Raw genomic sequence first — 26,963 nt, 5'->3', positions numbered from 1 at the left:
GTGTACACTACAGCAGACATCCTTAACACGTTACAAACGTAGTGCTAAAACAGATATCTTTAACACCTTACAAAAGTAGTGCTACAGTAGATATCCTTAACACGCTGCAAACATAGCGCTATAGTGGATATCATTGACACGATACAAACATAGTGCTACAGTAGATATCTTATGGACATCTTGCTGCTACAGATACATCCTAGCCCTTTACATAAATATGAAATCATAAGTATCTATACTTAGTGTAGAATGTAATTCTGTTTGCAACATAATCTGATGACATCCTGTAAAACAATTAAAAGTGTGTGAAAGCCAATAAACTAACCTCTGAACTCAAACCTTCCTGTCGACAGCTTTCTGCCTTTCTCTGGATCAACTTAGCAAGTTTACAGATAATGATCCCATTGTCTAACGCCTCCATGAAGTTTTCAATAGTTATAGTTTCTACGTCTGTAAAAATAAAACAAAGCTCATCTTGTGAAAATGTTCAGACCACTTGATGTCATCAACATGAAACAACTCAGTGTTTACTCGGTTTTTTGTTCTATAATTTTTAACTTACTTACAAGTCTTTCTTAGATTCTTTCAGTTAAAAAAAGTAATGAATATTAAGTCTGAGCACCGAAACCTAAATATTTTAATCGGTCATCCTATGCATAGTTAGTAAAGAAATGCAGCTAGATTCATACATAGAAACTTAGAAAGAGAAAACCTATATCAGACACGCGCGTCAATTTCTGTAACGTTCACAAAGAGTTCTAACCATTTTCACGCTACGTTTGATAATGTAACCTGGTTTAAATGAAAGGTCTTGTGCGAATACATTACGCGAGATATTTGTGAAACTACAAATGTAATAAAATTGTATGCTACCAAAGTAAAATATTAAAAGTAAAATTTCTCTTAAATACCGACACTAATGTGTATGTATCCAATTAAATACATATAGTGAAAGAAGCAGACACATAATATTTAGAGAAATATGTTCCTAAAATAGACACATTAATCTAATTATAAGACCATTAATGAAATATAAAAGATACAGAAAGAACGAGGTGTATTTCTGAAAGGATAGTTCACATGAATACACCTGGATAACATTTCTTGTTCTGACAGGGTGTCCACTCAGAAGTGTACACCACATATCAACAACTTACGAAACCAGATAGTTTGGTTTGGACGGGCATGGCCAGGTGGATAAGACACTCGACTCGTAATCAGCGGGTTCGAATCCCCGTCACACCAAACATGCTCGCCCTTTTAGCCGTGGGGGCGTTACAAATGACGGTCAACTCCACTATTCGTTGGTAAAAGAGTAGCCCAAGAGTTAGCGGTGGGTGGTGATGACTAGCTGCCTTCCCTCTAGTCTTACACTGCTAAATTAAGGACAGCTAACGCAAATAGCCCTCGTGTAGCTTTGCGCGAAATAAAAAAAAAAAAAGTTTGGTTTGTTTTGAATTTCGCGCAAAGCTACTCGACCTTCAGGTTACGAGTCGAGTGCCTTAACCACCAGGCCATGCCGGGCCTCGAAATCAGGTAGAGAATACGTAGAGTATTTTTTGTAATACTTCTACTTTGTTTTACGCTCTTACAAACAAAGGTTAAACGCAATGTCATCAAATCTTATTTGTATTCATAACGCGATAAGGTATTAAGGAAAACAAGCATTGCGACTTATATTAACTAATTAAAGTAAAACATTAAATATGATATTATAACTTTTTACCTATAGTTAATATTAAGAACTTTTTTTACCCAGAAAAGTTCAAAACACAACAAGAACAAACAAATCGTTGCTAAAACTATATGACACATCTGAATGAAGCTATACATTCGAGATATATAAATCAAGAAGCAAAGAACATTAACACTAATTTTATTCAGTGTTGTAGCAAAACGAAATTCATAAGCCTATTAAAAGCTATTAATTAAAAGCAGTGGACGAATACTCTCATATGCTCAGTACGTGCGAATTTTGCATAATTAGAAACACAGGCGGCTTTAATGAAGAATATAACCAAGATATATCTTGCCCTATCCCAAAAAAATCCCAGAGAGTTTGTTTGTTTATTTTTCTGATTTCGCGCAGCTACTCGAGGGCTATATGTGCTAGCCGTACCTAATTTAGCTGTATAAGACTAGAAGGAAGGTAGCTAGTCATCACCTCCCACCGCTATCTCTTGGGCTACTCTTTTACCAATGAATAGTGGAATCGACCGTCACATTATAACATCCCTACGGATGAAAGGGCAAGCATGTTTGGACGGGGATTCGAACCCGCGACATTCAGATTACGAGTCGAGTGCCCTAACCACCTGGCCATGCTAGGGCTGCCTCAGAGAGTCAGCAAAAACTTACTATTAGTCAATGACTGTGACTGCTGTTCACAATTAATAATTTTCGCTTTCTGCTTTTACCATGAATAGACCGCTTCCAGGTTACTGTCTATGAACGAATCGATCAGACACGCAACCAACAAGTTTTTGTGTGTCTGGCTGAATATTTTGAAAGGCTTATTTTAGTTTCTTTTGCTCTTTTAGGTTAGATTTGTGTTCATTATTCTTGTTCAGTGTTCATGAGCCCCTTGTAGAGATAAAATCATAATCATCTTAAAAAGTATCTAATATAATTTTTAATTCTGTTAAAATATAAAGATATTCTTTAAATGTATATATATATATAATAATTATACAGTAATAAATATTTTATTATTGACACTACTTTCTTTTGTGTAAATTTAACGTTCAACATACAACTGTTATATGTGTGCATATAATATATATATGAATCTTTGCTCTGAACTTCAATCCCGCCTGATTAACAAGAAGTTTAATTTAGAAATTAGCACAAAGTGTGTTGAACACGTCTGACGGTTGAACAACTTTTTCTAGTGAATATACAATAACCTCACACGTCACTGCTTCGACAAGAGGGCAGTTTATAACGCGTTTTGAGCGACTGTTGTCTGTTGTCGCCACTGTACACGTACATTAACGGAGCTTAATGTGTACTAGGGCTCGGTGAAAGAGAGAGGTCCAGAATCTGAGGTAATTCATTTCAACACTGCCGGAAGTACAAATAAAACATAATTTCAACTAGTAAAAATACAAGACGTTACGTTGGCGGAACGTGAAGGACCTTGACCACATTATTATATTTTCCCCCAACAAATATACTCTTCAAAAAAAGAAACGCAAAAGGGATTTTTTTTTATTTTAAAGAGAAATATATGTAATAACGTTACAAGCTCAGAGTATGTGATGTTACACGTGTTAAGGCACTGATTGTCAGACCAAAATGACAATAAAAGTTGTGGACTTTGAAAACGGAGGAAAACAACGGATTTTTCGCCAAAACGCATTCGTGTCCAATAAATTTGTTTGAGAGATCTGCATGTTCTGCAAGTGCAACATGTGCAAAATCCCTATAAAAGTGACGGGTTCTCGGTTTCCATAGCTCAGTGTTAAGCCACCGACACGCAATACAGTTACGCCAAGACTGACTGAAGCACAATGCAACAACGCCATTGGTCGCCTGGAAGCAGGCGAATCTCGATCAGATGTTGCCAGAGCTGTGAATGTCCACCAAAGCATCATCACAAGGCTATGGAATCGTCACCAACAACATGGATCAACTCGTGACCGTCCACGATCTGGCAGACCTCGTGTAACCACGCCCGCACAAGATCGTTATATCTGGTTACGTCACCTTCGGGATAGGACCACCACTGCAACGTCTACTGCCTCAACCATACCAGGGCTGCGTAGGAGTTCCGATCAGACCGTACGCAACCGTCGACGAGATTTTTAGGCCCCATGTGCAACCCATCATGGTGAACGTCAACGACGTTTTTCAACATGACAACGCCCGTCCTTACACAGCCCGACTCATCACTGTCTTATTGAGACACCACAACATCAATGTTCTTCCCTGGACCTCCAGATCACCAGATTTAAACCCCATCAAACATCTTTGGGACGAGTTGGACCGACGTCTGCGACGGCGACAACCTCAACCGCAGCCATTCCACAGGATGTGATTCGTCATCTCATCGCTTCCATTGGCAGGAAATGCCAAGCAGTTATTGATATACACGGGGGGCATATTCGTTATTGACGTTTAGTGACGTTAAACTTCAACTAGTGAGCGTGGACTTCGCCTTTGCAAACTTTGGATATTCAGCAGTGAATGTGCAAAGTTTCACACATGTCATACAAAACTACCCGGAATAAACTTGTTAACAATTTGTCTCAAATTTTGCCTTTTGCGTTTTTTTTTGTTTTTTTTTTTGAAATGTATACACAGAACAGCTAACACACTATTTACGTGGTTATGAAGACTATCGAACCTAAGGCTTCCGGATTTCAGAAACACAGGTTTAATTTTGGTATAAAAATCTAATCGAAAAGAGCAAACAGATAATACTTCGACGACTAACTATTTTCAAACTGTACGGGAAGATAGTCGTCACAAAACGTATTGGATTAATTCAATAGATCAGAATAGTCAAGGGTACGGTAAGAGTTTACTTCCAGAACTAATAACTAAAGACTTAGCTTTAATCGACTTGTCTAGTTTAAAGGATCAGGGTGAATCAGTTTGAGAAAATAAGTAAGTGCTTTCGGAAGTAATAATAAAACTTTATTCACGTTACAAAATATCGATTTTATGCAATTAGTTACATGATTAGCGCATGTTAAATATTGTTTCTTGTTGTTGTTTTTTTAATTTCGTACAAAGCTACACGAGGTTATTTTCGCTAGCTGTCCCTAATTTAGCAGTGTAAGACTAGAAGAAAGACAGCTAGTCATCACCATTCACCGCCAACTCTTGGGCTACTCCTTTACCCACGAATAGTGGGATTTACCGTCACATATAACGCCTCCACAGCTGAAAGGGCGAACATGTTTGGTGTGACGGGGATTCGAGCCCGCGACTCTGAGATTACGAGTCGAGTACCTTAACCACCTGGCCATGTCAGGCACGTTAAATATAAGTATAACGCCATAAGAACTTCAATATATACTACAACTGTAAGCAGTTTAAACAAATTTTACTCTCAGATTATTGACTTATTTTTTTACCATTCACTACAGGTAAAGTTCATTTACTGCAAGATGTTTCCACAATACTTTCTTTGTACCTGTTACACTACACAGTGTAAGGGATAGGTACAAATCATTCATTTGTGAAACGCCAGAAGTAATTAGTGACACTAATTGAGATTTTAACGGTAACGGTTACAAACTTTCTTGTGTAGCTCATATTTTATTAATGAATTACTTTATAACCAACAAAGTCAAGGAGATACAAGCAGTTGTCCTGCATAAGTAGATAAAGAAATACATTTTAAAAAGCCCATGGAGTGAATCGATGACGTAAGTTTGCAATTATAACTCCGAATAGCATGAAAACATTATTTTAAAAAGAGAGTTCATTAAAACTGAGGTTTCTTCTTTGAAAAAGCATGACTGTGAAAACAAGTAAATGTTTCTATATCTTATATATAAGTTTCAAAATATATAGACCCTCCAGTATATTCACAGCTTTATAACGTAATGATAGTCTCGAAATTCTGGCCCGGCATGGCCTAGCGCGTAAGGCGTGCGACTCGTAATCCGAGGGTCGCGGGTTCGCGCCCGCGTCGCGCTAAACATGCTCGCCCTCCCAGCCGTGGGGGTGTATAATGTGACGGTCAATCCCACTATTCGTTGGTAAAAGAGTAGCCCAAGAGTTGGGGGTGGGTGGTGATGACTAGAGGGAACTCTAGTCTTACAATGCTAAATTAGGGACGGCTAGCACAGATAGCCCTCGAGTAGCTTTGTGCGAAATTCCAAAAACAACAACAACAACTCGAAATTCTAGTTTGCAATAATAGTATGTTAATAGTTAAAATCATTAAATTACTTAATTAATGGTTAACTGAACAAAAGATTAGTTTGTTTTGAAATTAAGCACAAAGTTACACAATGGGCTATCTATGCTCTGCCTACCACAGGTATCGAAACCCGGTTTCTAACGTTATAACTCCGCAGACATTTCGCTGTGCCCCTGGGGATCAAGAGATTAATTAAATTTTTTTTTTTGAATGGATTTTATGAGATCCAACCGAATTTATATTAAAATTACACGTGCGTGTGTTTTCTTATAGCAGAGCCACATCGGGCTATATGCTGAGCTGACCGTGGGGAATCGAAACCCTGATTTTAGCGTTATAAATCTGTAGGCTTACCGCTGTACCAGCGGGGGACTTACATATACCTGTCACATTTATAATAATAAAAAGTACTTATGATGCATGCATTTTAAGGCAGAAAATATCTACTGCTATATGTAAGACTTAGAAAAGGATTAGAGATTGAATGGGAAAAATAGAATCCAATAAATACAAAGTAATGACAATAATGTAATGTTGTTGTTTGAAGTTAAGCACAAAGTTACACAGTTTGCTCTCTGTGATCTGCCAGCCACGTATATCTAAACTTAATTTCCAGAGTTGTAAGTCCACGGACAACAACTTGTCTGCCAACTTGGCTGACTGAAGAATTCTTTTTAGTAGGAAAAGAAACAGTCTTTTCCTGAGGGACATAACGTATTGTAACGAAGATTAAAACATAAAAATCCCTCTTTTTGTTATTCATGAAGATGTGTCGTAGATATTAGATTCTGAAGAAAATGTACGAAACATATGCTTGTTGTTTTTTATCTATTTACTTTAAATTAATGTACAAAACTGTATCGTAGTCTTTTGTTACAGCTTGTAATATTAAACATGAACTGGAGAATGTTCAATCTTTTTGCTATTAATTAACACACAAGTTTAAGAAATACTTAAAAATTGCAATGAAATAAAACATTTGTATAAGTTTTCGTAGTGAAAACAGTATTATGCGTGTGTGTGTAGGAGATGGAAAAATTAGAAAGACCGATAGCGGTCACACATTCTGCGGACTTACAACGCTAAAAACCGGGTTTCGATACCCGTGGTGGGCAAAGCACAGATAGCCCATTGTGTAGTTTTGTGCTTAATTCAAAACAACAACGGTCACACATATTTAATTTAAATTTCACGATAGGTTCGTGATTTAGCAGTGTAAGACTGGAGGGAAGGCAGCTAGTCATCACCACCCACCGCCAACTCTTCGGCTACTCTTTTACCAACGAATAGTGAGTTTGACTGTCACATTATAACGTCCCCCCCCGGCTGAAAGGGCGAGCATGTTTGGTGCGACTGGGATCCCTTAGGTTACGAGTCGAACACCTTAACTCACCTTGCCATGCCGGGTCATCTTTCGAGATATCTTGTAATATTACTTCAACTGTACAGCGACTTTCTTTCTTTGACCAAAAACTGCTTAAGTGTATCGGATTTGTATGTCCGTATAGGAACGTAAAAATCAAGATCAAATTGAGGTCAGACATGATAAAACCAATGCTTACCAGAAAATAACGACTAAGCCTTACCTAAGATTTTGTTTATCCAATCTGCCAAATCCTCTTTCAAAGGTATCAAATTTTCTTCCTGTCTTTTGGCTATTTGAAACTTAAAATCATCCCACATCTGCTCGTCCGACATAGCCTTACATTGTTCTTTTCCTGCCATTTACAACTGTCTTGTTCCACTGCCCATAGAGTCTACAGAAGAATTGGCATAACAATGTTACATTAACAAAATAATAGAGATTAGTCTACTTCTTTACTTGTTATTAGCGTATTAATCTTAAAAAAGAAAGAAAAAACATTACTTCGTAAAATTCATTTGCATCTCTTCAAAAAAAAAGTAAAATTTATATGGACGAAAAATGTTTGTGGACATCAGAAAGACGTTTACCTGAGAATACCAAAATGATAACAGTATGAGCCACTATTATCCAAACAACCCATAAGAAGGGACAAGTAATCATCTGAAAACTCATATGGTCACTGTTTTACATATGTAGATAAATAAAGTATCCCACAGATTTGTGAGGGTTCATATAGTAGTTAGTCGACGTATAGGAAACATCTTTAATGTTTTAACATTTCATTACTCACAGATACAATACGGTATTTATATTTGAGCCTCTTATTCTGGAACATTTAATCAGAATGAAATGAAGGACTCAGAAATTCTACTGTTACTCTGTTCGCAGTTTTGTTGTGGATGCGTTCGTTCAATTTAGGTAAGAAAAACCATTTAAACATTGAGACACCATGACGTATTTTAAAACATGCGTTTCAAGAATGTGGTTTTATGCTACAGACGGGTGATTCACAATAGCGTCTATCTTATCTTACACGGTAATATAATTTGGGAAGACGAATGTCTGCCCGTAGGGCTTGCATTTAGCTGGGCCGGTTTCTTTTTTATTGTTGTTTTTTTCACGATCAGCGCTACATAGCTCTTTCAGAGTACGGTTATTCGATTAATTAAATACTTATGTCTCTGATGGCGCTTACTTGTTTGTGTGTTTTGAGTTCCGCCCAAAGCTATACGAAGGCAGTCTGTGTTAGCCGTACCTAATTTAGCAGTAAAAAGACTGGAGAGAAGGGAGGCAGTCATCACCGCCCACTAACAACTATTGCGCTACTTTTTTACCAACGAATGTTGCTTACAAGAAGTTTCATAAACAATTCTTTCAATACGAATTCGATAACCCTTAGTTTTAGACCGTGACTTAAAATACCACAACTTTCAATTTTTATTTTGTCAATTTTTCACACGTTTTTTTTTAGCAAAATCATAATAATAAAGTTTGGGAAAATGGATGTCGATCTATCCATTGCGTATGTTTATTTGTTGTTGTTGTTGTTTTAATTTCGCGCAGAGCTACACGAGGGCACTCTGCGCTAGTCGTTCGTAATTTAGCAGTGTAAGACTAGAGTGAAGACAATTGGTCATCACCACCCATATGGTTGAAAGGGCAAGCATGATTGGTACGATCTTCAGATTAGGAGTCTAGTGCCCTAACCACATGGCCCTGTTACGTCCCATTGCCTGTAGATAATTAAAAAAAAATATATACGAAAACAAATTATATGTATATGTGTAAGGCCAACTAAGAGTGATTCTTATGGATGCATTATAATTTTTCTATGCGTTGTTAGATTTATCGAAAAGCTTTTTTGTTCAACACAAATTTTAAATCATGGTTATTAATTTTTTAAAAGCCAAATTTCACAATGTAGTGTATACCGTTTTATACTAAAAACTATGTCAAAATTTATATTTTAAAGAAAACGCACTTACAATAATTATGTTTGAATATGTTTTTATTTGAGCTTCGAATATGTTTCCTGTGCAACGATTTACAATTTTGTTTACAAATTCGAGAATTCTGTTTTCGAGTACAAAAACATGGGTGGCTAATTCAAACGTTTGCAGAATGGGTGTTTTAAAGTTATTCTGTTATTTAAAAGCTCATAAACAAAGACAACAAATCAAAACTTTGAAGAAAGGGGTGAATACTCACAAAAATCAACATTTCCGGAAATGGATTTTTAGTTTTAAAACGTATTTTATGAAGAGGACGTCTTAGTAAGCAAATGTTAGATTTTGTGTGGTGAAGAAAGGATAGGACCTGAATGAAATACATCGTTGTAGACGGTTTACACTTTCAACTAAAAGGACTTTATAACTGTGACAACTATGCGATTGAGAGTCGCAAAGTAAACGAGAGGGAGCGAAGATTTTACTGTGAATGTGGACACAAAGAGTTTTTATTTTACTGTGAATGTGGACACAAAAGTTTTTATTTCACTGTGAATGTGGACACGAAGAGTTTTTATTTTACTGTGAATGTGGAGAAGAGTTTTTATTTTACTGTGAATGTGGACACGAAAATTTAACTTAGTACTCATCTGTGTAATTACAGTAGCAGGTTTCTTTATAGAATCATTCCGATAAACTTAAGCTACACCTATGCACCCTTGATTGAGAAATTTCGGGAGCTATTCTATTGTTGCAAGTTTATTTTTAGAATGTTCATGCCAAATGCAAAACATTCCTATGTTTCCTTCACTGAACGAGTAAACAAGTCACTATACTGGTGAAATTTTCTTTGTAGCCTATGATCACAGGACCTAGTTATGTACCACAATATTAATATTATTTTTCACTGGGAATATATATATGTGTGTGTGTGCCCGCCTGTTTGATTCAAAACCAAGCTGATATTATACGATTTCAGTGTAATATTCAACTATATATTCTACTTATGATAAATTATAGTGTAACGTTCATATCAACCCTTTTATTTATTATGAAAATTGCTTTATGAGTAGTGTTTTTAACAACGAATTCCAAACTGGAGATCTCAAACATTTTTCTGTGGTTAGTAGATACTCCATTCCTATAAATAGGATTACTCCTTATTTTATGAATGTATCACCTGGATACTTAATGTGAATTAAAAAGTTAGACAAGCTTGTTTCTTTAAAATTAAGCACAGAGCTACAGAATGGGATATCTGTGCTCTGCCCACCACGGATATCGAAACCCGGTTTCTAACTGTATCAGTTCACAGATATATCGCTGTGCCACTCAGGAGCGGTTAAAAAAGAAAATGGAGTGGGTTGAGTGGGGAAGAGCAAATGGGCGCAAATGCCTTTCAAGTCCTTAATCCAACCTTGGAAAGAAAAGCTGTATATTTTTCAAAATTATCTGTAGTACATATTCCAATATCAAAAATAATGACAAGTAAATTTACGCAATATTTGCCAGCTAACTAACTACTAAGTAGGGTACAAATCTTCTTTAGTAAAGAATACAAAAACTCGTATTTTTCGTATTATAACTTTTATAAACGTGTATTACCCTCACACTTAGTGGGACGATCATCAGCGTGACTGCAACTTCCTTCCTCACATTCTTGTTCCTACAAAGCGGTGAAGGGCACAGTAGCAAGTCAACAGTGTACGAACTGTCTAAAGGCTGACTAACTAACTTTACAAGGCGCAACAATTTTTTGACAATCCAGAGGTATGTTGACCAAATAAGATTCTTCATTCTGGTGAACAACCTCGTCGAGCAAATAATCAGTATTACTTGTAGAGACTTCGGGACGAACAGGACCAGTTCTACCAGCGTAAGAACCAGTCATCACCTGTTAACGAATTTTCATTATTTCACTTCAGGTTTTGGATATTGCTTGTTAAGCACAAAAGTGCACAATGAACTGTCTGTGATTTGCCAATAGCGGGTATCTAAGCTCGATTTTTAGTGTTATAAGCCCTCAATTACACGGTTGAACAACCGGGAAATTGATGTTAAAAAAATAAGACCTTTAACATCCTTTATCAAGAACTGTATTCGCTTTACCTTTTAGATTTGCTTCGTACTCTATAATAGAAATTAGCTATCACAAAAGTTAACCCCTCTTGTGGAATGTATTTGTTTATTGTTGTTTTATTTGGCAAGCTGACTGTAAATTATTTATATAGGTAAATTTTTGGAAGTGACTTTAATAAAGATATTGAACTCAGTGTCAAATTTATGGTTTTGTAGGCCCAGGGGCCAATACTTTTTTGTGGGCTTTACATCCCATGTTATTTAACATAGAATAAAATTACCGATGGATCCTCATTAAGACCGTGGGTTCTGGAGCCGAGACCCCTCTATCCGCTACCTAGACATGCCACTGACTGAACTATTGGAAAGGGTTCAGAGGAGAGCTACTAAAATTATCCCTGGGATGGGGGAGTTGTCATATGAGGAGAGATTAATATCTTTAAATTGTTTTCCTTTAAATAAAGAATAGTTAGAGGGTATCTGATTGAAGTGTTTAAGAATATAAAATGAATTGATAATGTGATGCATTAATATTTTTCACGCTTAACAGCAAAATTTATAGAAGCACAGACACAAATATAGATTTAGGCAAGTTAGAAGCCGTCTTCAGCTTAGACAATTTTATTTTTCAAATAGAGTAGTTGACCTATAGAATGGTTTTTCTTCGGATGGTGTAGAGGCAGTAAATTTGAGTAAGTTTAAAAGAAAGCTTGATAGATGTATGAATGATAATTGCTGGATTTAAATGTTTTACTTTGGCGTAGATAATGGGATAACCATGATGGACCAACAGTTCTTTTGTTGTCTCTGGACACCCCCTATTTTGATACATAATAGCATAATGTAATGTTAAGGGACAAAATATTTTCTTCTGTTAACAGACAGAAGTCTCGAGTCTCTCCTACAGTGACTAATTAAAATCTGTTACATCAACAGGGGTGCATTGAAACTTGTATAAAAAGTGTATTATGCATATTATTGCTCTTCTTTGTAAGAGAAACGAATTAACATCTCTGAGTTCCGATTGGTTGCAACATCAAAAATGTTATTCGACGCTGAAATCCGTAAAAAAACATTTATACGATATGTAATTTTTCTTGGAAAAAAAAACAATTTTTATCATACTGTATTGAACACGAAATGAATTGGAAAATGAAGCTCCGAGTTTTATCCGCCATTACGTTCTATCTTTGACTGCACGTTGATAAATTAAATATCCGTTTGTAGTTTGTATATATATACTTTCTTGGTGGAAGGCGAACTCGATAAAAGTTTTATAGCGTAATAGTAAATATCCATGCAGAGATCGTGTATCTAAAAGTAAATATCCGAGTGACGACGATTGGTTTTGTTACCTGTAAACATAATTATTTTCAGTCATTAACTGTTGTTCTGAATTGTGTGTTTGAAGATTTACAATTATCACCTATGTTGAGTTATGCCACGGGGTGTGGTGAGAGCGTTTAGAATAGTTCAGGTTGCTTTTGGGGCGTGTACGTGTTTATACAATTCAGGCTGTTTTCTTTTGTCTCAGGTTTCTGGCGTAAATTCTGAATAAATACCAATAAAGCACAAAACCATTTCCATTGTATCTCATTTACTTTTAATGAACACTGAGTTTTTGTTTTAGTGAGCATCATTTTCTTTGTTCAAATTAAGCTCCAATGACTGTTTTCTTCTGTCTTTACGATTATTATTTTGCTTGTATTACATCCTTTCAACTTATACTCTCTCATTAACAATTCTTTCACTTTAAATGGGCTTATTCTATCACAAGTCCTGTATCGCCAGGTTTAAGTAGCACTCAAAGAAACAGACAAAAGAAAGGAAATTGCGTTATATATAAATTGGGTGTACAAAATATACACCATGTGTAACGTAGCAAATGTTAGGACTTTTGTTCAAATACATATTTGCTCAGACCAACTAGGTTATGTTGATTAAGATGCTATAAAAAGAAAATTACATTTATTCATAAATTAATTACAAAAATAATCATGTAGGCTACTAGAGTGATGTCTTCCTGTGGAAAAGAGGTAGCTTTAAGGACTCACAACTTTAACAACTTTAGTAAAAACAATAAACCTAATGAGTGATCTACGATATAAAAATTTCAAAAAATACTTAAATGTAAGATATTATTTTATTTCTGAAAATATATACAGATACAGATGCGTTACCTGTTCGAAGCAGAGACGATGCTAAATAATAAACATTTAAGTAATTATTTAAGACCCCCGGCCACGAAAAACTGACCCAAATTTAAGAAGAAAAACAACACGTCAGAACTGAAAAACTGACTGAGGGCGCCAGACTACATAACGGTAATCCAATAATACAATCGAAAACATTTCTTCTTCTGATTGAAAAAAATATATATACTCATAAGTGAAATCTGTAAAATAGCTTGCCAGGAAAATAAACATAGAAAGAAATGAGACTGTGGCGCCTGTAGATGCTTTGTTTACTTTCACACAAACCTCCTACACAAGTGCTATTTACGCTAGCCGTCCCTAATTTAGAAGTGTAAGACTAGGGAGAAGGCAGCTCTACTCTTTTATCAACGAATAGTGGAATTAACTGTCACATTATAACGCCTCCACGGCTGAAAGGGCGAGCATGTTTGGTGTTATGGGGATTCGAACCTGCGACCCTCAGATTACAACTGAAGCGCCTTAACCACCTGGCCATGCCGATCCCCTATGAATAGGAGGTATGGTAAATCAATCAGACGACTCTCCGTAACTCAGTGATAAGTCTACGAATTTATAACACTAATTTGGATTCGATACCCGTCGTAAACACGGCACAAATAGCCCATTATGTCGCTTTGCGCTTGATAATAAACAAGCAAACATTCAAATGTTCTTGAATAACTCACGAAAAGTGTAGGTAATCAATGTCGTAGTTTCACATAATAAAAAGGTATTTATAAACAATTTCCATAGATTATAAAACAAAAGTCAGTCGGTTTTCGCCCAAACAGACCGCTTGCTTGAAAGAATATGTAGGGTAAAATGTGCATGCATTATTATGATATACGTATGAAAGAAAATTTGTTAAAATACAGAAGCAGTATTATAGACAAAATTGTATTCATAGTTAGCTACACACTGAAATCATTACAACAATAAAAATTTTTCCGTGTTAGTTATGAGAATTTTTGAAAAAAGGTTGGATTCAAATGTAACGATTCTACGAACATCTAAAAGTTCAAAACTTATTTCCAGAGAAAATTCTGTATTCGAATAACATATGAGGATAAAATTATAATTTTCTCACAATCAGGGAATCGAATAACGTGTAACAACATTAAAAAAACACCAAAAGTTCACAAGCTGTTTTTAAAACTGTCTTCAGAGACTAACTCCCTCAAGTTTTATGACAAACAGTTCAAGAAAAATCAAAAGTTTATTTTAATACTGACGAAGTTGGATCATCTGTCTCATGATTTCGTGTTGGAGGAAAAAAAGGTACAAACTAAAGAGTAGGAATTGTGTGAAAAAGCAAGATTTGATGTTGTTAATTGCCACAAGTTCTTCAGAGTGAAAAGTCTAACAACACGTATAAAAGATTTTGTAACCGAATTTTATGTAGAAAGTAAAGGAAGTTAACAAATCATACACTTAGTTCGGTTCGTATGTTTTTCAGAAGACGAAACTAACAACTACGTTGTTTTACAGAAGTGTTCGTGAAACTTTATGAATTAAAAAAAAAAATCCCACAAACTTAGTTTCTAGCACAAAAGATTCTGAATTGTTCTATTCGTGCACTCAATGGATAAGGTAGGACCACAAGTACGACGACTTATAGCAAAAGAAATAACACTTTACAGATAAAATTCAAACCAGCATACTAAATACATACGCGAAATATGAATTACAGGGAATATTTTAACGTATTTGATTGAATGCAGTAAACTAATCTTTTGTGGCACAGAATGTAGTAAACCAGCAGTTTACTGACTGATTAGAAAACTTATAATGCTCTCAAATGTGGCATATATTTAATGAGTATAAACTAACGAAGAGAAACACAGTTCTTTATCCGTTTACTTGCTTTACTCTTATAACACATACATATCGTGACTTACCCATACGAGCTTAATATTAACAAGTATTTGTTGATGACTATGTGGGGAATCCACAATAGTCTGTGGCATTGCACTAGTTCTGAACTGTTTCAGTTATTTATCTACTAAGTCTTCCCATATTTTCTAATGTTACCTTATAGCGACAGATGGTGGGCGTGAGGACATTTTACATATGAGTAGGAACCCAATTAACTAACTTACTTCAATTTGTTTTCCTTGCGAAAATTATACGGCTATTTCATAATTAGTAATGTCTTTAAAAGACTGTGATGGCACTTCGTAATTCTTGGTTTCAGGAGCTACGGTGTGAGATGATGTTCGTTAAACCCCACCATGGTCGTGGCTAGAGCATCAAAATTATGCTCAGCATTTGACATTTAAATACCGTATGTTTAATGAGATTTTTAACGAGCTATTTCGTTTCTTTACCTCTAGAAATTGTATAATTTAAAATTACAATAAGCTAAGTAGGGTTTGAGTAGCAAGGGATGAAAGATCAGACGAGATGAAAAGAACCCATGCGGAGCGTATGTCTAAGCGACCTCCGGATGATCCCCAAGATGTTTTATCCAATTGCAATGTTGGCTGTGTACTCTGGTTATTAATTGAAGAGTGCGGTCTGGCTAAGGAATATGGTTAAGCATATTTTATCAAACAAAATACAGTTCGTCAAATGAAAGCCGTAATTTAGATATTAACGTTTTTTCCAAGATAAGGAATATTTCAAATTACTAATCCACAGATTTAAACTTAATTGTATATTCAATTTGGGAATCCAGTTTCATAGTTATGTTAGAGTAAACGAATTTCAAAAGCTAACTTAGACAGCATTTTTGAAAATGTAGTTTGTTTTTGAATTTTCCATAAAGCTACATGAGAACTGTCTGTGCTAGACGTCCCTCATTTAGCAGTAATAGACTAGAGGGAAGCCAGTTAGTTAACATCAACCACTGCCAACTCTTGAACTACTCGTTTACCAACTAATAGTTGAATTGACTGTCAGAATTGTAACGCTCCCACGGCTAAAAGGGTGCACGTGAATTCGAACCCATGGTAGGTAAATTGGGAGTCGAGCGCCCTAACCACCAGACCATATTCAGGCCATAAAAGCGTAATGTTATTTGAAGCGGATGACTAAAATGGTGGATCTCAGGTCTAACTTGAACTGTACAAAAGTTAAAAGTCAGTTTAATAGCATGACAACCAAAGGCCAATTTATTAAAACTTCTATTAACTTTAATAATAGAAATGACTACCTGTCAAGGCCATAAAGTTAAAAACTAGCAATATGGCATTAGTACCGTATTTTATGCCTTGGAAGATGCACTTTTTCTTTTAAGATACCACGAAAAATCCCCACGCGTCTTTCAAGACAAAAGTGATAGGTTAAGACAAGAGGTTAGTTTAGGATCTACTCGAAACGGCCTCTCATACAGATCGTAATTTCATTACTTACCAATTACAAGTATTTTTAATAGCATAAAACATTCAATTTAACCAATACTGTCGATATACTGTGAATGATATGATGTATTTGATTGTATTTACTCAGTAGGTTGAAAAAAAAGGTCAAGGCTGCATCAGGGGATCAGTTGCTGAGTCAAAATATGTTTTTCTTAGAATTGTCTTTTCAAAGTTAGGGTGCTTCTTCCACAATGTAGCATCGTACAAGACGTAAAATACGGTAAAATAAAGTCTGTATAATAAAACTTCTCAAAACAATCCAATCGTTGATACATTGAGTGTATTACACTATTTGTTAATCAGTACACTTGACTATACAGGTACAGTACAAATCACGACGTGTTTTAACTTTCTTGACGCATTCTTATTTCTGAAGAAGGTTCAAATTTCGCATTCGCTTCGACTCGGAAATATTTGATATTTCAACGAACAAGAGATGCCGAAAATGAAATAAGTTCGTATAAGTTTTTATTTTAATTAATCAAAGAACGTAAAAAAAAACCCAAAAAACTTCAAAGTTGAAGGCGTGCTGTGTATTACCTCCAATCCAAATTCCATATCATTTGGGAGCGAGGGTACTCCCACATTTTTTAAAAGCATGCTCTACTTACACCAATGCTCCGTTGTCCAGAATAAATTATAACTTTTTTATGCCTTGTTAAGTTTGAGTGACATTAATTACAACGCACGCAAACTAGGAGGATAATTATGTACATTAATAAAAACAACTGTGTAGGGACACCGCTCGTGAATTCTGTTAAGCCTAGAAATCACGTATTTTGTATTTAAACCACGTCTCTTCTACCTTATTATAATTATTGTATAAAGTATTAATTTTACTTAATTAATAGGAAGCAGTTTGAAACTATATAATCAGGCTTAATTTCTTTAGCAAAAGTTGTGCGGAATTGACTTACTAGGCGAAGATGTTTAATGCTATTGTTCTAGAAAATAATCCAGATAATTGTACCACTCTAGTAAAAGTCAAGATATGTAAACACACTATCCGAAATAGAAAATACCCAATTCAACCGTCCTACTAAATTTGAAAATATATGAATAACCGTTTTAACATAATATATCTAATTAAACTGATTTACTTATAGACAAAAATTACAATTTAAACTCTCTCATAAAATAAATGATGTATAATACACTACCGCTCATTTAATATGACACGAGTTGTATTAGAGTGATTTACTAAAATAGACTTGCATTATGTCTCCTACAATCAACATTTTAGTTACTAGCTGGAACACCCGTCTCCTGGACGGTAAAAAACGCCCATAAAAACTGTAAAACACAAAATGTGAAAGCGCAACTTTATATGTATCTTCGCATGGACCCAACAAATTTTCATGTGACGTTTGGTGAAAGTTTATCAAAAGGGAAGAAGTAGTTGTAAAAAACAAAACCTGTAAAAACTGCAAATTTGTATCCATCCCCGTTATAAACATTCATACCAAATTTGGTGAAGATCCATCCACACCCTGGGAAGTAGTTACATGTACGTAGAACAACTGTTATATGGATATCTAAGTTGCGTTGGCCTCGCGGTTATGATGCTTGACCAGCAATCTGAGAGTTACGGGTTTGAATGCTCGTCATTTCAGACGTGTGTGTGTTTTCTTATAACAAAGCCACATGGGGCTATCTCTTGTGTCCGCTGAAGAGAACCGAATTCCTGATTTTAGTGTTGTAAACCCGAAGACTTACCGCTGAACCAGCGGGGGACATGTGGGTACGTTATAATGTAATATTCAATCTCACTATTCGTCGGTAAAAAATTAGCTTAAGAAATGGCGGTGAGTGGCGTTGACTAGCTGCCTTCCCTTTAGTTTACCACAGCTAAATTAGGGACGGCGAATGCGAGAAAGCTCTCATGCAGCTTTGGGCAAAGTTCAAACCATTACTTGTTGTTTAAAAGCCTTTGACTCGCGATCTGCCGCTTGCAGGATTAAAACCTGTCACTCAACACTTCCGTCCTTTAAGACGTAGGAGCGTATAATGTGACGATTAGTCCTACTATTCGTTTGTAAAGATAAACCTAAAAGTTAAAGAAGTTGTCTTCCTTTTAGTCTATTACTCCAAAATTAGAGACAGCTTGCGCAACTAACCCTCATGTAGCTTTAATGTATCCAGCTAGAAATCTTTGCTCTAGAAATTATGATCTATCGAATAGCAGTGTTCGTTATCCAAAATTCAACCATCTGACTAGTTAACATCCTTAAACTTGGCATAAACACAGCCACATCCATAGCCGCCAAATCCAGATACTTCCCCTGCATGAGAATTGTGAAGATCCGATCTCGTCGAGAGAAAAACAACAAAAGCCAATGTCTCAAAAAAACATGTTGGCGCGATAATATCAGTGACGTACGATACTGCCTGGAGTGAGGTGTGGCTTCAGTCCAGCTACTTTGAATTGCTGGCTAATGCTACGAAGGCAATAACAGTGGAACACACTCGCGTCTGACCTACAATAGAAGCAGCTGTTTGACATCGGACATTCTTTACACTTCTCGTTATTCACTGTGGACGTCGGTGTAGCAAGTGAGCTGGAAATGTCTCAATATCTTTGACCCTGGGATGGGAAGATTTAAAAAAAATAAATGAACTCCAGATAAGAGCGAATCGGAAGAAAAAGACGAGGCTTCGTGTAATGGTGGAATGAAGCTTTGTTTTTTTCTTTCGATTTGCCCATTTCTATATTTACTGACGAGGGTTAAAATTCCCACGAAACGGAAACAACTCAAAGCCAAGTGATGAATCGAACGATGTATAAGGTTTCATATTTACTTTTGGTATTTTAATCAACATGTCTGCTGAACAATTCAGAAGAATAAATTAATAGCAACAGCGTTAAACGTTCTTCAAAACCTAAATAAATACTGGTTCACTGGTGTTTATACAGAGTATTTTACTCAGGCTGCATATAAAGAACATTTTTACTTGAATATTACATTGTACTGGATTATAATTCATCTTATCTCAGATGTTCACGAAACCTTTTTGGTCAAAAATATTGGCATTCAACACAGCATCGTAACCAAAGCCAATATATTACTAATTATAGATATGTATGTGTGTGTGAACGAGTGAAAAAACCTCAAAAAACAACCGAAAACACAAGTTACATGTCCTTGTGGTCAGCTAAGTACTGCATAGTATGCGCGGCCCGGCATGGCCAAGCGTGTTCGACTCGTAATCCGAGGGTCGCGGGTTCGAATCCCGGTCGCACCAAAAATGCTCGCCCTCACAGCCGTGGGGGCGTTATAATGTTTCGGTCAATCCCACTAGTCGTTGGTAAAAGAGTAGCCCAACAGTTGGTGGTGGGTGGTGATGAATAGCTACCTTCCCTCTAATCTTACACTGCTAAATTAGGGACGGCTAGCACAGATAGCCCTCGAGTAGCTTTGCGCGAAATTCAAAAACAAACAAAACAAGCATAGTATGCGTGTTATCAAAACTGCGGAAATCGTTTGTGTATTTTTCTTATAACAAAGCCACATCGGGCTATCTACTGTGTCCACCGATGGGAATCGAACCCTTGATTTGTAAATCTGTAGATTTACCACTGTCCCAGCGGAGGTCCTGTAAAAATCGATCAACTGAAATAGTTGTCCAAATATACTTAAAATTTACATAATATTTTATATAACCCTGAAAGTGTTATGTAATGACATGAAGGTGACACTGCACAAAAATATGTACTTCGCACTGCAAGAGGGTTGTTGTTGTTTTGAATTAAGTACAAAGCTACACAATGGGCTATCTGTGCTCTGTCCACCACGGGCATCGAAACCCGGTTTTAAGCGTTGTAAGTCCGCAGACATACCGCTGAGCCACTGAGGGGGGGCTGCAAGAGGGTTACGCTGTATAAATGTACTAAAAAAAAAGACAAAAATTGCGTCTAGCATATTAAAACGCAAACATTATTTCAGGATACATTTTTCAATAAATGATAATTCAATAACGAACGGTAGGTAGAAAATATTGTTATAGCACATTTCAGTATTTTAATTACGAATCCTAACACTAAAATACTGACTGTATAATGTTTTTACAGTTAACATTACAATTAACAATAGGTAAGCACGTTATAAACACAGAAATAAAGACTGGTAACAATTACTGTTTGCATAAATGTATTAATTTTAACAAATGAACACTAACATTTTACCAAAATGACATATGTATTTATTATTCAAACATACGCAACAAATTCTAGCAAGAACAAATCTATCTAAACTTACGTCATCATGTCGACAAACAGGTACCGCACAACATTCTCGAAACGCGACAGACCGAAATGCATGCCTTGGTCTCTTTTAAATGTTCAAACGGTGAGTGCTTCCTTCTTAGATAAGGAGTGAAAATATTTATATCCATCAATTAATAACTACCGATCCATATCACTACAGCGATGACTGCTTATAAAGCGTATGGCTATAAAGACAATTATGCAATACAATACTATGATAGAGAAGAAAATCTTTAAGTTTGTATGATTTTAAAAGTAGTGACTGAACATTGAAATTCAAGAAAGTAAGTTATAATAAAACTGCAAACTAATGAGATATTCAATGGGTAAGACGCGATCGGAATTTCACTTCCGAGTTATTAGCACAAAGACGGCCTTCTTTTATATTATTGTGTAATCCAGAAATCTACAGCAAGGTTAGAAAAAAATAACTCAGTTTTATTTCTGGTAATTCAATAAGTTATACCTTCAGCTTGAATATATATACAAATATGCCATCGTTTTATCACACTTAAACCTTTAAAGACGTGCGAGTTATATAACACCTAAATTTCTAAAAACAACAACAAATATCCGTAAAACTAACGAAAATATTGGTCAAAAATATAACTTGCTTTACTGTAAAAGCTATACATGTCTGTTATTTAGCTTTCAAGAAACATACGCATAAGGTTGTCTTTGGTAATATCGATTGCCTGCTTATAGGAGTACTGATGCAATCAAGACAATAGCACATACGGATTGCATCATGCACAAATTTAATTATTAGTCTAAACATGCAAAAATCACACGAATTTTCTTTTTAGATCGTTTATATAAATAAAATATTAGAAAGGACAATTAGTAAGAAAACTTTATATTTTCACTAACCAGCGAAATAACTAGTATCTGCACTTAAGAAAGATCGTTGAATTGATGCTGGCTTCAAATGTGTTGAAGACATAGCCGGTTTATAAAACGGCAGACAACAGCGTCATAACCCGTTACTGGAAGCCTGCAGAAGAGAGACGTTTGTTAACTCGTTCTTTGCCTGGAAGTTAGAGGAAAACTGGCGACTGTGTGTTATGTCAGCCACCATACAGCAACAACGTTCAGCCACTCACGAGCTACATATGCTTTTTCAATGACCAAAGCATTCCGAAGTTTTACTCTATTGCGACAAGTACTTCATCCCAATCTACCTGGATTACCTCCAACAGTGCCCTCTTTCGGCGAGGTTATATTGCTCTAACGTTGATTAATTAAACCGTGCATTCTGTAAATAATAAATAACCAACAGCTAACTGTTAAATTAAGTTCATAATGCAGAAAAGATGACCTGTCTTTTATAAGTGATTTGTTTGTTAAAGTTTTTAAAATAGTGTGCTTGTAATAATGCATTTCATAGGTTGAAAATAAACATTCATCTCCTCTGTTATAACAATACTTTGATGTACGTCTATAATAATAAAATGAGCATGTTCAAATATTTTTATTAAATTTTATACCGCACAAATTCTGCAAAAATCTATATTAATATATTGTAAATAGTTGAAAATATATACAGCGGTAAAATACGATGGTGTTTTGTTTCAAAGCACAGCCATATTAAACTATCCGTTGTGTCTACCGCCCAGCACTCACCGCTATTCCACCTAAAATCATAAAATGTAATCAGTATGACACTACTAAAACTGCTCACAATGCTTTTGTTGTTCAAAGTTTACCTTACGACATATTAATTCTAAAAATATAGCCAAAAACAGGTACTGCGGAACCGTAGAAAAAAAAAAAAAAAAAACATTTGTTGGCACTAAAAACAAAAATAATGCAGGATAAAGTTTTATGCGCACAATTCAGACATCGGAATAGTTTTTTAATACAAGTCTATTTCTATAAATACGCAAAATAACGTTTCCCTTTTTTAGATACATATACTGTTGATTTTACTGTTACTGATAAACAAAGGAACACACGCATCAGATTTTTGTCGCTGATAAACATCCCTAGCATAAGTACATTGATTTTATAAATAAACAGGGAATAAGCAAAATTTTCGTGCAGATGACCTCTGTAATATATTTGGTTTTGAATTTCGCACAAAGCTACATGAGGGCTATCTGTGCTAGCCGTCCCTAATTTAGCAGTGTAAAACTAGAAGGCAGCTAGTCATCACCACCCACCGCCAACTCTTACCAACGAATAGTTGGATAGACGGTCACATTATAACACCCCCACGGCTGAAAGGAGGAGCATGTTTGATGCGACGGAGATTCGAACCCGTGACTCTCGGATTACGAGTCAAGTGCCTTAACCACCTGGCCATGAAGTTCGAAACGTTGTTTTCTGCTTATGAATAAGTGTTAATACCCACACCAGTCGCTCCGAGATAAATTAACAATGAACACAGTTTATTTTTACAGTTTTAACATATTTATTGGTTCTAAGATGAGTCTTATCTGAAGATCTTATGCTGCTTTTGTTGTTTGTTATTAAGCATAATGCTACAACAAGGCTCTGCCCACCAAGGTGATTCAAACCCGGTTTCTAGCAGTTTAAGTCATACACATACTACTGTACCATTCGGAGTACTTCACGATGCTGTAAGGAAGTTATTGAAAATTGACATATGAAGATTAAAAGCAGAGTTCTTCATAAGCTTTTAGTTATACACACGCTATATAACATGTAGTAAACATACTAGTTGATTCTAAAGAGAAAAATGTTTTTGTGTGACGAATTTCAAGCCAAGATACAATAAGTCTTTCTGAATTACTTTTGAAGTGATGGCTTGTTTTTTTTAAATTTTGTACAAAGCTGAACAAGGGATATCTGTTCCTAACTTAGCAGTGTAAGACTAAAAGGAAGAGCAGCTAGTTATCACCACCCACTGCCAACTCTTGGGGCTACTCTTACCAACGAATAGTGGGATTGACTGTACATTATAACACTCCCACAGCTGAAAGGGGCAAGCATGTTTGGAATTTGAAACCCTCGACTCTCAGACTACGACTTGAGTGCTCTAACCACCTGGTCATGCCGGGCTGCTCATTTTTTCAGAGCAGTAGCGTGAATAAAATTTTGCCAAAAACACTAAAAAATAGGACGTAAAAATGTGTAGCAGAAAATTCTAAATAATAGAACACAATTAAAGCTATAAACTCGATAAAAGGAAATATTAATTATGCTATTAAAGTAATTAATTTCTTTTGGATTTTAAAAAAGCAACATGAGAGTCATGTCTCTAAGGTAGCAGCCGTAAGACTAGTCAACATTATCCACTGCCAACTCTTAAGTTACGCTTTATCGAAGAACTGTAGGATTGAATGAAAAATAACATCATCTCCATTCAGATGAGCAAGTATTTTCAGTGATGGGTTTCAATCCTGTGACCCACAGGTTAAATGACTTAATTTTGGGTAATGAGGCACAAGAAGGTTAAAAAATACAATTACATTTTAATGCAATGTAACATTTAGTGCTAATGGTACGCTGGATTTTGTTTTACTGATGCATATTATTGTTTGGTAACGTTGAATCATATTGAGCAGTTTTAATTCCTGCACTTATGAAAAAACACCTATTATTTGGCTTTACTATATTAAATACACCATTAAAAATACAATGTTACAAAATGTAAAGTGTAAAAACTAGTTAATTAAGTACACATTCATTACATTCCCAGACACCAACATTTAAATCATTTATCACAAAGCCAAATAACCCCATTCTGTTGAAAATTATCACTAGATCAATGTTTCAAAAACGAAAATAGTTTTAATTTCAGTCTGGCTTTGCAGAAATTATATTTCATTTGTTGAATTTTATGCAAAGCTACTCCTAGGCCCAGGGCTATCTGCACTAGCTGTTCTTAATTTAGAAGTGAGATAAAATATTGAGCTACTGTAATCAAGCAGTGGGACTGGCTATCACTTTATAACATCCCTATGCTGGAAAGTCAAGTATCTTCAGTGATAGGATTCAAATCTACAACCCATAGGTTATAAGTCAAATATCCTAATCACCCAGCCTTTAAAAAACAGGCAAATATTTTGGCACAAGTTAAAGACTTTGAGGTTAAACAGTTTCAACTTTTAGGCAGTAATAGAATACGACAGGTAAGTAATGTAATCATAGTACTACTGCATCAATATCATAAACTTTGTTGTAAGCTAGGTTTAAAAACTAAGAAAGCCATATATAGTGGTCAAGTCTTTGTTTTGAAAATAATGGCATTAATTAAATTGTAATTCCTAAATCAACGTGTTAGTGGGAAAAAAAAAATTTAATTAAACTAGTTCAGAGATTTTTCTCAATCTACAGAAAGTTACAATTTAGAATTTTATTGAGGTATGGTGTCATTTGTTACAAATGTCAGTACTTTTGTTCCCCCAGCAACTTAATTTCTGTGATCGTTAATTGTATCTTTGGGTTTCATGTCACTATTTGATATTTATACATTATGTAGCCTCTTCTACAAGCAACTATTTTTCTTCCAGTAATTTGTTTCTGTAACTACAGATCTCTACCCTGAAGATATATGTGTATATCACGTATTGTATCCTTTAGAAATCTACACGTTGAAAGTTTTTCTTTAAAAAACAACATTGGTTAAGAATTAATTAAAATAACATTTACAAAAGAAACTTTGATATTAGTTGTAGTTTTAGGTGTCACCCAAGTACAAATATGTTATCTTGTTTAGTGCTTCAGTTGTGTGATATTTCTTTAAATCATAATTTGTTGGGTATTAAAAGGATATACAGACCACACTATGTAACACAAATTTTGTTCCTGGATAGTGTGTGTTATTTCTCAATTGCTTATGTTGTAAAAGTACAGAAAATGGCCATTATTCCATTCAAACTTTGCTTTTGTGAACTGGATAATGAAATTTAGAAATTAACCTATTTTCTATGTAAAAACAGACAAATTTGCACATTTTCATTTATATAAGTTTTGAATAAAATATATGAATCAAGATTTACAAGTATTTATACTGAAATTGTACAAAAATGTTTAGAAGCGAGTAATTTTGAGATTTGCAACTGTAATGTAAATCACTTTCACGTATCAGCCCCCAAATACAGTATCTCCCATCATGTTTTTGGTATATGCTCGCAGGTGACAAAAGCAAAGTTTGAAGAAAAAATACACATTTTCCATTTACTTTAGGCATAAGCAATTGGAAAATAACACTTTCTCCCCAGGAAAAAAAAAAAGCAAAACTTTTGTTACATAGTGCTATCATTATATACATGTAAAAACGGTTCGTTTGGGTTGAGAAAATTTTTTACGTAGAGGAGAGATCAATGTTTCAACCTTCCTCGGTCATCATTAGAAGGTCGAAACGTTGTTCACTCCTCTACATAAAAAAACTTTTCAACCAAAACAAGCCGTTTTTACATATATATTTTTCTCTACAAGTGGGTTTTCTCGACATCACTGATTATTAGTGCTATCATTAATTAAACTACTTAAGTCCCAAAGAGGTTTTTAGTAATTGACCAATGTGAAACCAAATCTTACAATAACCACCTGTAGCAGTACATGGGTTGATTTCAACTGTTCATAAATACCACTATGTCTGATAATTAGTGTACTGACATTTGCTTTATAACTTTATGGAAGTCATACCAGGAAATAAGTGAATAAATACTGTAAGCATTTAACATACATATCTTCTGTGAATCTCACTAAATGATAGAGAGAGAGAGAGAGAGAATATCCACATTGGGCTATCTGCTGAGCCCACCAAGGGGAGATTGCCCCCTGATTTTAATGTTGTAAATCCATTGACTTACCGCTGTACCAGTTGGGGCACTAAAGATAGGAAGGCCCCTGGAATATACCATGCATTTCTTTGTATATCCGAGTTGTATAATTGAAATAAA

At 35.3% G+C, this 26,963-nt stretch overlaps 1 protein-coding gene across 4 annotated transcripts in view; it reads right to left on the bottom strand.

The window, feature by feature from the left end:
* Positions 1 to 22,301, bottom strand: part of LOC143256713 (growth arrest-specific protein 2-like) — a 37,048-nt gene extending 14,747 nt beyond the window's left edge. For all 4 annotated transcript variants that reach the window (XR_013031447.1, XR_013031446.1, XR_013031448.1 and 1 more), the window contains exons 1-3: positions 21,961 to 22,301; positions 7,465 to 7,635; positions 326 to 450 (exon numbers count right to left, since the gene is read on the bottom strand). Coding sequence is in view for 1 of the 4 variants with exons in the window: in XM_076514319.1 (XP_076370434.1) it covers positions 326 to 450; positions 7,465 to 7,603 (264 nt within the window). In the remaining 3 variants the exon portion in view is untranslated. The remainder of the gene's footprint in view (positions 1 to 325; positions 451 to 7,464; positions 7,636 to 21,960) is intronic.
* Between the last annotated feature and the right edge of the window lie 4,662 nt (positions 22,302 to 26,963).

This window comes from Tachypleus tridentatus, chromosome 7, assembly GCF_004210375.1.
Source record: "Tachypleus tridentatus isolate NWPU-2018 chromosome 7, ASM421037v1, whole genome shotgun sequence".
Lineage (NCBI taxonomy): Eukaryota > Metazoa > Arthropoda > Merostomata > Xiphosura > Limulidae > Tachypleus > Tachypleus tridentatus.
Note: the sequence above shows the minus strand (reverse complement) of the source record. Positions and strands in the feature narration are given on the sequence as shown.